The 17,367-nt window shown below is 34.1% G+C and overlaps 1 protein-coding gene across 1 annotated transcript in view; it reads right to left on the bottom strand.

Moving 5' to 3' along the window:
• FOCAD (focadhesin) overlaps positions 1-17,367 on the bottom strand; it is a 303,131-nt gene that overhangs the window by 172,315 nt on the left and 113,449 nt on the right. The window contains exons 10-13 of the mRNA XM_012554721.2: positions 9,003-9,107; positions 8,478-8,579; positions 7,833-7,963; positions 5,477-5,603 (exon numbers count right to left, since the gene is read on the bottom strand). Of these exons, the coding sequence (XP_012410175.2) occupies positions 5,477-5,603; positions 7,833-7,963; positions 8,478-8,579; positions 9,003-9,107 (465 nt within the window). The remainder of the gene's footprint in view (positions 1-5,476; positions 5,604-7,832; positions 7,964-8,477; positions 8,580-9,002; positions 9,108-17,367) is intronic.

The following is a 17,367-nucleotide window of genomic DNA, read 5'->3' as shown; positions in this document are numbered from 1 at the left end:
AGCCTTTCTATTTGAACATCTTGTGGAACAAGCAAGAAACTTTAGGAGATTATGAGATAAACAGGATCTCTTTTATACTTAAAACCATAAACCCATATACTTCTAAAGTTAAAAGAAAAAGAAAAAGAAAATCTTCCAGGAAAAAAAAAAGGTGCCAAATAAAAGCAAAAAGAAAGTAGGATTACGGATTTAAATAAGATCTCTGGCCAACAAGCTGAATTTCAAAACCATCTTTTAAAAGCACTCATGATAATAGTACACAAATGCCTTAAACAAAAACTAATCAAAACATATTTAACTTTTTTACAACATCTGCTTAAAAGTCTATAATGAATTAATTCATCATCCTCCTCTTTTATTCAAAAATTTCTAAAGCCCAAAAGCTAAACCTCCACGGGGCAAATTCACTGTGAGGAAAGAACATTCAACTTAGACTTTTCCATTTCTTTATGGCAGTTTGTAATCTTTGGACATAAGGGACTGTGGGCTCCTGGTAACAAGCAGAATGGTAATAACAAGAAAAAGCACTTCCCTGGGCTAAATGAAATGACACAGTTGAACTGTTCTTGCTAGTAGCAAATACCTCTAGAAACGTGGGTACAAATTGCTATGCTCCATAATCGGCCATATACTCCTCTACCTCTTATGCTCAGGTGAACATGGAAAGTTATGAACAAACAAACTAAATATTTACTAAGACTGTAGAAAAATATCTTTAAAACCCCAACATATTTAGTCTTAAGAAAATCCAAAAGAACTGAAAAACTTTATATATGTAATTACTTCTTAGAATATTATTTATAAAGAGAGAAAAATAGGAAGCAACTTAAAAAATCTAGTTAAATTTAAACTATTTAATTGGATACATTCACTGAATGGAAAGTAATGAAACCATTAAAATGTGTAGCAGCATAAAATATCTATTTTATAAAATATATTTTTGTAATTTATATTTTTCTATATTACAAAATATAGTAAATTGTAAAGTAAATAAGGACAACCTTGTCAAATATATGTGTACGTGTGTGTGTGTGTGTGTGTAAAGCAAATACAATAGAAAGGGATACAGAAAAATGAAAATGGTTTTGTGAAAGGTTGATGAGGGACACTATGTTTTTTTCATTATCCAAACCCAATATGATATTATAAAAACCTACCATCTTTACAAGTGAGATAAAAACACTTCAGTACATCCTTAAAATACAAAACGTAACTGGTAGAAACACTAAAAATGAATCTATCTTAACTCAAAACCTCTTTTTCATTAAATCTTTAGCCAGAACATAAATAATATAAAATTTTACGCATCAACCAATCATGAAGGAAATGGCATGGGAAAAGAGTTTAAATTTCATGTTTACAGAAAAAATTAATAATAAAAGGAAGTATAATAATCTGTATATCATGGAATGTCCAAACTCACACTAGGTACCCAAGAAATATTAGCTGTTATTTTTTTTTAAGTAATTCAGCCCTAAAAAGGAATTTGTGAAATCCCAAATCAACATGTCAATAGTATTAAGAATTCAAAAACGATAACCCTAAAAGGTTACATACTGTATGATTACATATACAAAACAATCTTGAAATGACATAATTATAGAAATGATGAAAAGATTAACGGTTCCCAGGTGTTAAAAAGGGGGTGGAAGTTAAGAATGGAAGTGGGTGTGGATATAAAAGGACAACATGCAGGATCTTTTGGTGATGGAAATGTTCTGTATCTTGACTGTATCAATATCTTTGTTGTGATAATGTACTATAGCTTTGGAAGATGTTACCATTGGGTAAACTGGGCAAAGGGTATACAGGATCTCTCTGTATTATTTCTTACAACTGCATGTGAATCTATAATTATCTCAAAATAAAAAGATTAATAAACATAAAAAAAGAATAAGTTTCTGTTTTTCGATTGCAACCTGCTAAACTGCATCCTCACCTTTACATTCGGTCAAGATTCCCAGAACTCTCTGTCTTCATTTTTTGTTTAGCAAAGTAGCACCAAAGAAACTCATATTGGAAACACAATCTTCACCTTGACAGTCGAGTTGGCATTTAGATAGAATCGGTCCTTTTAATATCTCATTGGTGACCATGATAAATGATTAAGGAGCAATAATTGTAGGCTTAATCTGACCTACCAAGAACTAATGAATTTCATGATTATGACTTTCAAAGCTGAAGAGTCCATTGTCAACCTTAAGTAAAAGAGCTCTACTTATTATACAACAGCAAGGAAGGGAAAGCCCTGGAAAGTCCAATTTTGGATGATTTTCCAACTGAGATAACTTCTTAAAGATAGTGTTATTCAATTCATTCTTTTATCCTTATGGATGTTTTTATTTCATTGTTTTAGGCTTCCTTTCTGTATTCTTAATTATATTTGATCGTCAACGATCTAAAGAGGAATGGATAGATAAATCACTACCAAATGCTGCTGGGAAATGGATTTATAACTAGGCTGAATATTTTCATTCTTGAAACTCTTGGCTGCCATCAATACTTCACATATGATATCAATTAGAAGACACAATAAATGACCTCACAGAACGCATGCTGGCTTCTGTGGATCGCATGCCGGCAAAAAAAAAAAAAAAAAGAGATTTGCCCAAAATTAGTAAATGTGGCCTGGCAAGAACTGCTGAACTAAGTATATTTTACAACTTTAACACACATCACAGGACATAGTAGGAGCAGATTCACAAATAATGAATACACACACACACAAAGCTGGGAAGACCTTAAAACAGAAATATTACTAACATCAAGGCACATCAAGTAGCAATAGATTATTTCTACTTATTTAGATGAACATAAAGCTATTCATTACCAAACATAAAAAAAGAACATTTTTATTACCAAAATTAACAGTGATGCAGTCAGTTTCAACAAATTCCACAACTCAAGACATTTGTAATATCTATAATTAAACCACTATAAATAACACTTATTCACCTCCAGCAAGAATCAATAAAATAGTGGGTTTATTCTCTAAACAAGAAAGACAATGGAAAACGAGGGATAATAAAATAAACATTCTTTATAATAAAATGAAGTTAACTGATTGCTGGCATTGCTTTATTATTTATTAATGTTTACCCTGTTACAAAAAGGATTTAAGCAGGCTAGCAGCTATTGTTGGAATGACAATGTATTGATTCTTGCTTCATTTGCAACACTTCAGTTAATATTTTTAAAAGTGAGTTTTGATAAAAAATATTACATGGGATTTGGATTTCATAAGGTTCAAAGAGAAAGAGGGACAGGTGAGAAACATAATGGAAAAGAGAAATGCATGGACAAAGGAATATGAGAAGCAAGGTATTATGGTATAATAGTGACTTAAATTATTTTTGTGGGTAGTGTTTTGGGTTGGGGAAATGGATTTGGGGCTAAGTATTCAACAATCTCAAATGGTCTCCTTTAAGTATACAGAGAAGTAGCAATAGCTCCATCAGTGTAGGGATAGGATATCTTATGAAGAAAAAAAACAATCATTTGAGTTTTAGAAGAGAGTTGAAAGAACAATTTAGAACCTCCTTGATGGCATTAAGTATATCTAACTGCACACTAATTTGTCAGGAGAAAATTTAACTTTCAGAGAGCAGACGTTATCCTAGGTCGCTTACATATGTAATGCCATTTTATCCTCATTTGAAGAAATGGAGGCTCAGAGAAGTAGTTAAAGGACATATAACTGAGTGGTATATATCAGGTACAGTCCTGGGGTTGCCTAAAGACAAAGCGTGTTATGCTACCATATTAGACAACATTTTTCATACCTCCAGTACTATCACAGTTAATGATGATGCCTTGGAGAAATGGGATAAGAAAAGTCAGCTCCATACTCAAGAGTATTTCTTATGGGATAATAAACATCTACCGAATATACAGTCTTAGAATACCAGCTGAGGATGGGTGTAGAAAACAGTGGAGTTATAGAAATAGTAAGACTAAATTATTATTTATTAAGAGGAGAAAGTTAATTTCAGAAATGAGTTAATTCCTGTTTGGAAAAAATAATGAAAAAGAAATACTCCAAAACTGATAACAATGATCACCTTTGGGGAGTGAAAATGCAGAATTCTTTCTTCTTTCGAAGTTTGCATTAAAACTTGGTTATTTGTAGCATTCCTGTGCTGTAATAGTGCTCTGCCATGACGTTGTAACAAATTTTACAACTATTGGGCACATGATATGAAAGCACTGTCCTTAGAACCACTGGTTCCTAAACAGTGACGATGATCGCTGCCTGTTGAAGTTAAGTGTTTATCCAAAAGAACGCAAGTTTTATTGTCACCAAGATCCTGAGTAAAATATCTAACCTCTCCCTGCGGTCCAATTTCCTCGTCTGTAAAATGGTGCTAAACCCTGTACTGCAGAATTGTTGAGGAACCTATATGAAAAGTTCTTAGCACATGGCCATGAGCATATAAACATTCAATGCGGTAGTTGCTAGTATTACTATATTCTTATATTTATCATCATCATCAACTGTTATAATTAGTCATAACCTTAAGATAAGACAACTCTATTTTTCTTCAAATCACATTCATTCACTAAAAAAACAATAGCTTTGTATGCCTCTTCACTGTGTCAAATATTTGATAGGTTAATGAATGATCTTTGATGTAATTCTAATACTTCTCTAAAACAGTAAAGATTCTCTCTGCTGTGTTGTAATTCTGGGAGTGGTCTAAAGTTTAGAAAATTATTTAGAAGCTCAGTTCTAACACTGACCCAGCCTACCCAATCTAATCGCGAGGAGTGAAAGAATCCTTTGCCATTCTTCAACCCAACAATATTTTTTGCTGGCTGTAAAAGTGCCACTGGCCCATGCCAATTTTCCCATCTCATCTCTTTCTAAGGCTCTCTCATCAAAAAACTAAGAAGCAGATATACTCAAAAGTTCTCCTATAAGTATAAATTTCTCTTTTAACCTAACAAAAATAAGAACAAGAAAAGCCTGAAGTCTGGTTTTCTTTAGCTTCTAGAGATAGTCTACATGATCAGATGATTCAGGAGTCCCTTCTAGACACTCCTGAGGTTCACCTTTCATCCACAGATTAGACAGATCCATAAAACAAAATGAGACTAAAGGGGCACACCAGCCCACGGGCAAGGACTAGAAGGCAGGAGGGGACAGGAAAACTGGTAATAGGGAACCCAAGGATGAGAAGGGAGAGTGTTGACTTGTCGTGGGGTTGTTAACCAATGTCATAAAACAATGTGTACTAAGTGTTTAATGAGAAGCTAGTTTGTTCTGTAAACCTTCATCTAAATTTAAAAAAAAAAGAGTCCATTCTAGAAAGAAGTGGTAAAGTAGAAAGTCTTCCTTCACTCTTCCAAACAACATCTCTGGGAACGAATGTTCAAACTGTAAGTTACTTAAATCTAATCTTACATCCTTGAAGGCACTATGCCTTGTAAAATATATTCTTCAAAATTATCCAAAAACAATTCAAAAATAGCCTACCTCAGCTTGACAGAGCGCATGAAGACCTTGTAACACCAAGGCTGCTGGAGTAGCTTGATCAGATTTAGTGCATTCGTTTAACACCTGAGAAATAGCTGCCAACATATCAGCACCATGCTGATATGGTCTATAAGAAACAACAGTTTAAAAAGAAAATTAAAATCAAAGAACTATTACTACTCCCAGGTCTTTTACCTGAAGAAAAAGCATCAGTGCTTTTCTTTGCCCTGTGTCTAATAAATGTTGACCCTCAAATACTAACACCACTTTTTTTCCTCAAAAATTACAGCATGAGCATTTCTGCTATAATCAAATTATTGACTTTCGATATAGAAATATTATTTTAAAAAAGACACATTTTATCAAATTTTATTCTCCTCAAATTACACATCCTATTGTCTGAATTGAGAAAAACTCAAGTCTATAATAATGGTTGAAAGATATGACGACTTACCTTATTAAGATTATTAGTAATGATAGAGTTATTCCTGTCTAGTGGTTTCTCTGGGACCAGACACTGACCAGAAAAGCAGGGACTTGTGATCCACAGGATGATTTATGGTAGTAGTGATACTAACAGCTATGGTCTCCTATGTGCTTACACCTACCGTAATAATGATGACGATGAGGATAATGAGCATGGCAAAAAAAAAAATAACAGTAAAACCTGCAAAAGCTGGAAACTGTGTAAGGCAGAAATCTGTCAAAGAAGGAAAATTAAAAAATTTTCCACTAATAGAGAGCGATACCAAAGTGGTAAGACTGCACTCTGTCAAAGGTGCAAAATTTGTGAGACCTAGAAAGACAAGGCAGTCCCATCGAGTTTTGGTTCTCACAAGTTTCACTATAATGTGAATCACAGTTGACTGAGCACCTATATCATGACAGCACTGTGCTGGATTCACTCACTCATGCTCCTCATCCTCTCTTCTCTACTTCATATATTTACTTATGCTATCCTCAGGATACCTTTAACTCATAAAGAAATTCTCAGGTCTATCTCCTACATTCCCTTTTATCCCTCAATAATATAGTACTTTTCTCTAATTAACAAAATGTCAGTTAACAAAATTGCCTGACTGGATCCTATTGTTTCACTGCCCCACAAACAGAAATCACTTTTCTAAAACTGGAAAAACCAGCAGATCTTGAGGTGGCAACTAAAAGGAACATTGAGTAAGTAATCAACAGACCAGTACTCCTATCTGATCTGTTATCTAACCTCTCAAGCCTCAGTTTTAAATATGCAAAATAAGAATTGCAACTAATAACCCTTTCATCTCTAAAATCTTTTCCATGCTGACCACCACAGGAGAATACAAACTCTCAGGTCTTAGGCCATATGTGTATAACTTATAAACTGAGGTTATTTTTGTGTTGCTAAAGGCTAAAGCTTAGAAAAGATACAGAACTGCTAAGCTTAGACTCCTGTGGACTCTGATCCAAGATTTTACTTGAAACAGGAATGTTATCACCACCTGGGCCAACCCATTGCATAACTTCAGGAAGCATCATTCACACTGTCAACATCGACAAAAGTGAGAATGATGCTCCCAGGAACCTTAAAATGCAGTGGCCTGATCAACATATGAAACTGAAGAATTACAACTGCTTCAAATGCATCAAATCTATTTCCTCCTTTAAACATTTTTACTTTACCCTGTGCACCTCCCTCCCAGAAAAAAAAAATTCTGGAAGGCAGAGCTTTGATAAGTGTTATCTCAGTCTTGTCACCTCCTGCCCGCTTATTAATCTGTTAGAACAGCAGAGTCATCTCTCTAATATTTTATGTCTTCCTAAAAGTTTACAGTATATAAGAAAATTTCAAGATCATTTCTTACATTATTCTAAGTCCTAATGTTTCCACGTAATGAGTGACAAATAAGGCCTTCCCTATTAAAACCTTTTATAAGAATCAGGCATAATGTAGGACAAATATAAAAAAGACCAGTTGATGAATACAGTCTACTTCTTAGGTTTCAGGGATTTATATGTAGACAAATAGAAAATATAATATACTATGTTTTATTAAAATACTAAATTAGTACCCAGAAAAGGATATAAACATCCTATAAGCCAAGATATAAGACTACATGTAAAATGGAGAGATGTACTTGCTTCTCAAAGTTATCATCCAATACTATGAACTTTTACAATCAGAAAACTTGAGTTGAAAAATAGTTTATCCTCACTCAAATATCCTATGCCAGTCTCTAGCCACCATATCTCAATCATCAACCAAAAGACAGCAACCATTCCTTAAGACTATCTTTCCTAGCTTCTTGCTGGCAACAAAATAATTAAACCCAAAATAATATATCACATTATACATTCCCAAGGGTTAAGTGCATCTTACCTTTGCTTACATATATCTCTGATCGATGCTGCTTTCGCGATTAGTTTCTCCCACTGGACCTCCCTGCCCACAGACAGAGAAGGCACATCAGACATGGCCATGAACCGCTGCAGCTCAGGATAGACACGATCCTAAGAAAGTAATTTCACAAAAAAAGGTAACTTTTCAACTTGAGTGGAATAATCATTATTTACTTTTATGTAGCATTTTCACTTCCAAATCTCGCATTAGCATTGCAAATTATAATGTATTTCTTCTAATCAGCAGAGAAGAATGCTGTTATGATTGCTGGGGATTCCATGCACTGTTCATTTCGTAAAACAAGAAGAAAGTGGGTAAATTGCACTCTAATTACAAAGGCTCTAATCACTTGTAACCATATTTCTATCACTTTCTTATACAAATAGAAAGATAAATTTCAGAAGTAAGGAAATCAGGTTTTTTATGTTCTCACTCTCTCTGATAATCAGTCACAACTGTCTGTATTACAGCTAAAAGCATCACAAATAAATCAAAATTTCTCAATGCAGTCACTGATACCACTAACTTACTAATATCACTATATCAAAGCACTTTCACACATAATGACAAAATTATTTTTCCTTAGTGAAAGCAACACTCACACAAGTGTATATCTGAGCTTACCTGTTTTTCCCACAAAGATGTCAACAAGCGCAAAGTGACAGCTCTTAGCTGTGGGGTGGTTCCAAGCAGTTGGATTACTCGTAGAATTTGTCCTATGCACACCTAGTAAATATTAAAGAAACTTTGTTTCATAAATGTAAATGCAGACAACCCTAAGGTTACCAAGGGCATTTTAAAAATCATTATATAGACTGAAATGGAAGCTTACTGCTTCTGTTCTTTGCAGTGGGGGACAGCTTTGGGGGAGGCTAGCTAGCAATCCTGGGGGCATAAGGACCTAATCTGAGACAATAGCCAAAGAGAAAACTTAGATGTTAAGTGATTTAAAAGAATTAATTCTTAAATATATAATGTAACAAATCCTTTTGCCTTTGGGCAATATCACCTATTAAATGTGACCAACGAGGAAAGCAATGGCACTGCAAAATTAAGGGCCCCAAATTTCATATAATACCCAGCAGAATTAAATGTATTACTCACGTCACACTTTCTTTTTCCCTCAAGTAAATTGGTTAGTATACTAACCTTGTGAACACCGAGAGTAGGTAAAGTATACAAGATATCATTGTACGATACAGGTTCCAGTGGTCTTCCTAATTTGAACATCAAAAGTGGAATCAGACTTGGAACCTAAAATGAATATAAAGAGCATATTAGTTATACACTGATCTAAGAGAAAAAGATCTACAAAGCAATCTATATTTCTTTTTTCTTCAAAGGAATAGTATGACTATGCATGAATTAGAAGACTCAGAGAATGTCAAAGTTCATAAAGAATAAGACTACAGTAGTTTCATAGTACTACTCATATTCTATCTCTTTTATAATGAGCTTCCAAAAACCAATCAAAATGTGTTTTTTCTAAACAATCATGAAATAAACTCAGAGAAATACAAAAGTAGTTAAGGCGTATTCTACCCCTCCCCAGAAAGATTACAGTTCCAATGGACAGCCAACACATAAGATATGTAAACAATAAAACAACACCACATAATGAAATTTTCAACCATGTGATTCAAATACTCAATAACTAAAACCAGTTTATTATAAAGGGGGCCAACAAAAATTTCCTTCCATGTCCCCAATTCAATCCCTATGCATAACAAAATAAGAAGGGCAATTAATTCATGGATCAAAATACCTAACATTGTTACGATGACAATATTCCCCAAATTGATTTACAGATTCTACATAATCCCTATCAAAAGCCCAGCTGGCTTCTTTGCAGAAATTGACATCTAATACTAAAATTCATACGGAATTGCAAGGAACCCTGAATAATCAAAACAATATTGAAAAAGAAGAACAAAGCTGTAGGACTAATACTTCGCAATTTCAAAATTTACTACAAAGCTACAGCAATCAAGAGAGTATAGTACTGGCATTAGGACAGATACACAGATCAATAGAATAGAACCGAGAGTCCAGAAATGAACCTTTACATTTCTCATCAACTGATTTTCAACAAGTATGCCAAAAGCATTCACTGGGGAAAGAATAGGCTTTTCAACAAATGCTGCTGGGATAACTGGATAGCCACATGAAAAGAATGAAGTTGGACCCCTTCCTCACACCATATACAAAAATTAACTCAAAATGGATTTTAGGCATAAATGTAATAGCTAAAACTATGAAACTCTTAGAAGACAATACAGGGGTAAGACATCAAGGCCTTATTTTGACAATTGATTCTTAGATATGACACCAAAAACACAAGTGACAAAAGAAAAAAAAATAGATAAGTTAGATTTCATCAAAATTTAAAACTTTTGTGCTTCAAGGGACAACATGAAGAATATGAAAAGATAATCCACAGAACAGGACAAAATATTTGCAGTCATATATCTTCTAAGCTACTTGTATCCAAAACATATATAAGGAAGTCTTACATCTCAGTAATAAAAAGATAACCCAATTAAAACAAAGACAAAGGATCTGAATAGACATTTTACCAAAGAGGATATACAAATGGACAATAAACACACGAAAAGATGCTCAACATCATTAGCCACAAGATAAATGAAAATTAAAACCACAATAAGATATCCCTTCACACCCATTAAACCAAACCCTTGCCATCGAGTCGATTCCAACTCATAACGACCTTACAGGACAGAGTCAAACTGTCCTATGGGGTTTCCAAGGAGTGACTGGTGGATTCTGTCAACCTTTTGGTTAGCAGCTGAGTTCTTAACCATTGTGCAACCAGGGATGGCTATAATCAAAAAGACAGCTAATAACATGTTGGCAAGCATGCAGAAAAATCGAAACCCGCATACAGCATTGTTGGGTATATAAAATGGTGCAGCCGCTTTGGAAAACAGTCACACAGTTCCTCAAATGGTTCAACGTAGAGTTACTATATAACCCAGCAATTCCACTCCTATGTGGGGAAAACATATGTCCACAAAAAAACTTGTACATGAATTTTCATGATATCATCATTTGCAATAGCCAAAAAGTTGAAAAAACCCAAATGTCCATCAACATACAACAGAATATTATTTGGCTATAAAAAGAAATTAAGTACTGATACATGCTACAACATGGATGAACCCTGAAACCATTATGCTAAGTGAAAGGAACCTGTCACGAAAGGCCACATATTATATGAATTCCACTTATATAAAATCCAGACAGGCAAACCTATAGAGATAGAAAGCAGATTCCTGGTTTCCTAGGGCTGGGGTCCATATCTCAGTTCCTCCTAGAGCTGTGGGGACTGGTGGAAAATAGGAAGTGATTGACTGCTAATGAGAACACGGTTTGTTTTTTGAGGTAGTGAAAATGTTCTAAAATTGATTGTAGTGATGATCGTACAACTGTGAATATACTAAAAGTCACTGAATCTTACACTTTAAATGGATGAATTGTATGGTATGTGAATCATATCTCAAGAAGGTTGTTAAAAAATTCAGTTCAAAATAATTTAATGAAAACCTACTATGAGAAAGGCACTGTATTTGATAGCATCAAATGTGGTGCCATAAAATTTTATTTTTCATGTACTACATATCACAGATTTGTTGTCTATTAATCGTTAAATTCCTCTATCTGTGCTAATCTTAGAATGTCTGCTCCTTCTAAGCTTAGAAGACATCTACTTTAATTCAATTTTAAGAGAGAAAAAAATCCTTTTAACCTACCACCAAAAAGTGACAGTTAAACATTAATTCATTAATGAGCCTGACCATGCGCCATGCATGTAATTACTACAGCCTCCCAACACGCAGCCAGAATTTATGATGTTTTTAACAAGTGCTGGGGTTCTATTAGAACAGAAGTTCCATCACCCTCACCTTGAGCAAATGAAGGAAGACAAATTTTCCAATTGGCTTCTATTTCCCATTTTAATTAAAACAAAAGGTTATTTTAGATTGTCTTGCACACATCTCAGTGAATGTCTCTTTCTGGGAAAGATTTCTACCAAGACACTTTGACAGATACTTAGTTCCAGGAAAGGCAATCAGTAAACTTAGTGGCATCTTACAAAATAGTATAGTTAGCCATGTGACTTTCAAACAAATGTTTTAATTATATTGTCAGGAGACAAAGTACTGCATGCCTCAGAGTACAGCCCTTTGATTAGTTTAGGTCCTAAAGAAGTATATAAGGGTGTTTATTTTTCTCTGACCAGTTCAGAATCAAGAAAAGTGGGAAACTTTTACAGTAAATAATCTTAGATTGAAAACTGCCCTGAGACTATTATAGCTCAAATTAAATCCTCAACTGAATAGGGGGAAAAACAGAGGATAGTTCATTAGGAAAACACCAGCTCGTGCTTAACTTGATCCCAAAAATATTTTCCATGGATATGTATATGAGATGTCATTACCAGCTCTTGATTCCCCTGCTCTTAAACCTTCTGCTCTCCAGTAGGTGCTCAGACTGAAAACAGAACGACTGCTCAGACTCTAACTTAAATTTAAAATAAGCTGGTAAGTGCCCTACTACTATTCACTGTCTCAAGACCTTCTGGTTTCATACAATTTAAGACAGTCAATGTTTCCCCTTCTCTTCTTCAGGGTTCAAGTCCTTGATAAATTGATTCAGAAGAAAGGGATTGGTTTTTAAGAGTCAGAAGAGGCTTTGTCGAGTTCATTTAGTCAAACAACTTTATTTTATGGGTGATGAAACTGAAGTCCAAAGCAATCGCAAAGTTCATTGGTGATAGAATTAGGATGGGAGTCCTTGTCTCAGTTTACCCGCCATCCTACCTTGGTTGAGTGAAAGCTAAGATTTCTCCCCATAATTGAGCAAAAAGGGAAGAAATAAGCAAGAGAGATACAAACCAGCATCTTCCTGGAGTCAAGCATATAAAGAGCAAAATATAAAAATGCAACTCCATATTCCATGAAAAACATGCATGTTGACATAATGAAAATCATGAGTAGTACTATCTACCGATAAATTACGAGAAATAAAAAAGGGGGCTTTGTTATTATTCATCTTAATTAGATGACACAAGAATATACAATCAATGTTTATAACTATTCTTTTTTTTTAAAAAAAGAGTATGAGATAACTAAAATAAATTATTTTAAGTAGAAAATAATCAAAGATTCCAGTGAAAAGAAATAAATCAAGACATGATCACCTAAAGGAAACGAGATGCAAATAGCCAAAGCAATATCTAGCTTTAGCTTTTTAAAATTATGTTTTCTAAAACTAGACCTGAACTAGAAGCTGTGCTTTCTTGGTTCTTATTTTATTCACAGCTTCAGATTAAATAAATGCTGAAACATCTTTGCATAAGACTTTGTCCTGTGAAAAAATGGAACTAAATTCTACATACACAAATGTGTTTGCCATTTAAAAATCAGTGGTAAGTTGATAAACATGTTACAAGTGAAAAGATAAAGCTTGAATTTTTATATAATAAAGACCTAATCAGCTTAAATGGTACGCAGCAACAGAACCATAAATGCATCCTTTAATATTTTACCATTAAAAGAGACTTTTAAAAATTATTTATTCTACAAAAAGGACATAATGTACTATTATGCTTTGGAGCATTAGTTAATTCCACCTTCCTGACATTTCTACTTATGATATCTGCTTATTTTTAAGTTATACATTGGAAAGCAGTCCATTATGGAAGTGCTTAAAAGCTAACGATTTCCTCCAGTCCTAAGGAACCTACAAGCGTGCAGCAACATCAAAAGGAAGGTAAACATGGTATAACTTTATTCCCTTGAGGTTCAAATTATATTTATATCATAACATTATAATTAGATAAATTTTCTAGGGCATTGAAGATTAGCCTTTGAGAACCAAATAAGGTCAAGGGAAGACATGTACCTAGAATAATTGCCTACCATGCAATTTTCTTTCTATGGTGATATGTTACTTTAGCCTTACTCCAGTTCAGCCTGAGCACTTCATATGTAGTGACTCTTCTAATACTAGCAGCTAATATTTACTGAACACTTACTATAAACACTCTGCTAAGCACTTTCTAGAAAATCATGATTATCATCAGCATGCTTCAAATGATGAAACTAAACCTCAGAGAGGCCAAATAATTTGCCCAAGGTAACAGAGCTAGTACATGGTTGAGTGAAGACTGGACTCAAGTAATTTAACTCCAAAGCCCATACACTTGTTCCCTTTACCATGCCAAAGTCCCCAGTACAAAATAAACACTTCTGGATGAATAAATGATTCCTAACTTCCTTATCTTCTCAAATTCAGCAAAATGGATCCTGTAGTATTTTGCTTTTTCAATGCTGCAGCTATTTAATTCTGTAATTAGTATTAAAAGACTACCACTTGCAGAAAAAAGTACTTAAAGATAGTGCCCTGACCAAGTTAACTTAAAACCAGAAAATTTTACCTGTTCGGCAAAGGTTACCAGGATGTCAAAAGCATGAATATCATCTGAATTTGAGGTAAAATGAATAAAAGGAACTGTAAAAATCAACCAAAATAATAATATATAACTTTCATTGAGTGCTTATTATAGATCAGGTACTGTACTATGGATTATCTCATTTAAACCACATGATGAATTTAAGGAGGTGAGTTCTCTCATTTTAGAGATGAGAGAATACAGACAAAGAGAGTTATAACAGAATCTCTAAAATGTTTTGCAGTATTATAAGAAATAAAATAACTCAACTTAGATAACCTATGAAGGAGGTTTATACAACTTTCTTAAAATAATAAACATTTATTGAGTGCCTTTTATAGTTTGATATTACATCAGATTATGTGATGCTAAGAGAAATCACGGGTTAATACAACCAAAATAAAATAGGTGTAGGCTAAGCCTGTTACAAATAAATCCCACTGCAATCATCCCTTATCTTATTAAAATACTAACAAACCTGACTACTAATAGCTAATAATCCAGAAACAAAATTCCTGTTGAATTTAGACCATCCCTTGAAATTCACTTTAAAAATTAACCCTTGTATAGGACTTTATAGTGTTTTTTCATGTGTAGGATCTTTTAATCCTCACAATACCCCTGAGGTAGGCATTACTAGAGGTTGGGAGGGATCTTACAGAAGCTTCTTATCAGAATTTTATTTGTGTTCTGTGGCTTGCCTAATTGATTACCATCTAGGATTTTTTTTTTTTTTTTTGGAGGGGGTGGTTAGTCAGGGCTCCTATAAAATTAGTTCTGTGTTCCAGATTCCTTTATCTTCCTAAATAATGGTTTTGGGCTGAATAAGGCATGCAAATAGTGTAACTAAAATTTTTCTAAAAGGCCTGAAGAGGCAGGCTGCAACAACTTATCAATTTTGCAAAAAAAAAAAAAAGAAAAAAAGATTCAGATTTAAAATAAGCTTTCATAGAAAATAACTAGTATCAATAGCAGCTAAGTTATCTTCTTTATTGAGCTCCTTTTTGAAAAAAATATTTATTAGAGCTCAAATCTTGGTCTACCTTGAAAAATAAAGCAATATTCAGCACATGCTAAATGATCAACTTAATTTTTGATGGGTAAATGATATGGCAAGAATGGTTCAGGTACTCGTAAATGCTAAATGTCTGGGTATGTCTTCATTGGCTTTTGAACAGTTTCGAAGAGCAGACATGAGGATTCATTAGCTCTTAGCACATATGAACCTGCTCCAAAGGCAGCCAAGAGAGTTGCCTAGCAACAGTGCATTTTGCATCTCTCATCATCCCCGAAGATGCTGCTGCAGCAGCAGCTAGGTCAAGCCTCTCATTAGCAACCTGACAAAGGGTTTCTATCTCCCATTTTGTGAAATTATTTTTATTTCCAGGTGAAGCTCAAATATCTATGTATTATTCCTACTAACAATGTGTTCCTGTTCCTCTATTCCTCCTTCTTCCCAACCCCCACTTCAACAGATATGTTTTAATGAACCTATCAAAATACCTGTAACAAAAGGAGGCATTGAGAAATCCAACAGAATTTACATGCCTATTCACATCACTCTAACAGTCTCCTATCTTTTGGGCTATAAAATAAGGAAGGTTTAGAAGAAAAATGAAAAAAAAATGCTGTAATCAAATAATGGGAAGAGGAAAAAGTCAGTTATTTGACTTCAGAACTAAACAAAATCTTACCCAAATTAATTGCTAAACTAGAGTAAGTATCCCTACTCATACCTCATCCCCACAAAAACTAATCTCAAACATACAGGACAATAAGAAAGAGGCAGAAAATTCCAGAGTGGTAATAAACTATAACTAAATGGGTTGACATTTTATAATGAAAGTAATCCATTGAAACGAACCCTGTTTCCCAATTTAATAACTGTGTTATAAAGCTTCACCTCAGATCAATACCTATTCATTCACTTCTGAAAATACTTCTTAAAATGTCTCCTGCTCAGCAAGGTTGCCATACAGAACTAAATTATATACTCATATAATTCTCCTTATATGCACTCAAAGACCTTTAAAAGAAAATAAACAAAATAAGCAGATAGACTTTTCATTTCAAGTATCTTAAAGTGCTTAATCCAGATCTTGACATAAACCACATACACCCTGGCCCCTGAGCAATCATGCTCTGGTGACTTTCCCCACTGCATAGATTAAAAAGTGTCCACGAAATGTTACAAAAGACAAAGTGTGGTACTAATACACGCAGATTAAGACTGGTATAATGAGGAACATTTAAAGGCAACTGTCATCACACCAACTCAAATGAGGTAAATTTTTTAAGTGATCTGAAAGGAACAAAATAATCCCTGCTCCTTCATTTTATTTAATTTTTTTTTAACCCAGAAACAGCAGAGAATGAATCTTCAGGAGGATTTCCCAGAAGGGTGTCATTTACCACTAAAATATTTCATTCCAGCAGTTGAAAGAGCATAAAAGGGTGAATGTCCTCTGGAGTCTCTAATAACTGTAATAGATCTTTTGTTACTATTCACAAGTGACCGCTCAGTCAGGCGATTTAATTTTTCCCCCTGCAGCATGGTTGGTTTCACACACAGTGTAATAACAGTTTTTGCACAACAAGACAATTCATCTGATTAGGAGGAGTATATTAAGTCTTTCATGAACAGTATGTGTCACTACAGCTTCAGCGAGGGTCTGATTTAAGACAACCTAATATATGCATGCATGATTCATTTTTCTACTGTTTCAAAAAGGATTCCTGGATGTTCTTCACCAGTTTTGCAGACCATTGCCTGAACTTTCCCTGGCTTCAAAAGATAACTAAGAACTCATCAAATGCTCACTGAGCACTTTAAAACAGACACCAAGAATTTTCCACCAGCAACAGAAATGTATATATAGGTATCCTCCTTTCTATACCAGTTAAATGAAATTCCACTAATGTTTCAAAAGGGGGAGTGAGGTGACACAAAAAGGGAAAGAATGGGCTAACTGATTACTGCAGTTACTTTTATGCCTCACAACATTTCAGCAAAGCACCATTATTATAAAGACAATATGA

This window comes from Trichechus manatus, unplaced genomic scaffold, assembly GCF_000243295.1.
Source record: "Trichechus manatus latirostris isolate Lorelei unplaced genomic scaffold, TriManLat1.0 scaffold00025, whole genome shotgun sequence".
Lineage (NCBI taxonomy): Eukaryota > Metazoa > Chordata > Mammalia > Sirenia > Trichechidae > Trichechus > Trichechus manatus.
Note: the sequence above shows the minus strand (reverse complement) of the source record. Positions and strands in the feature narration are given on the sequence as shown.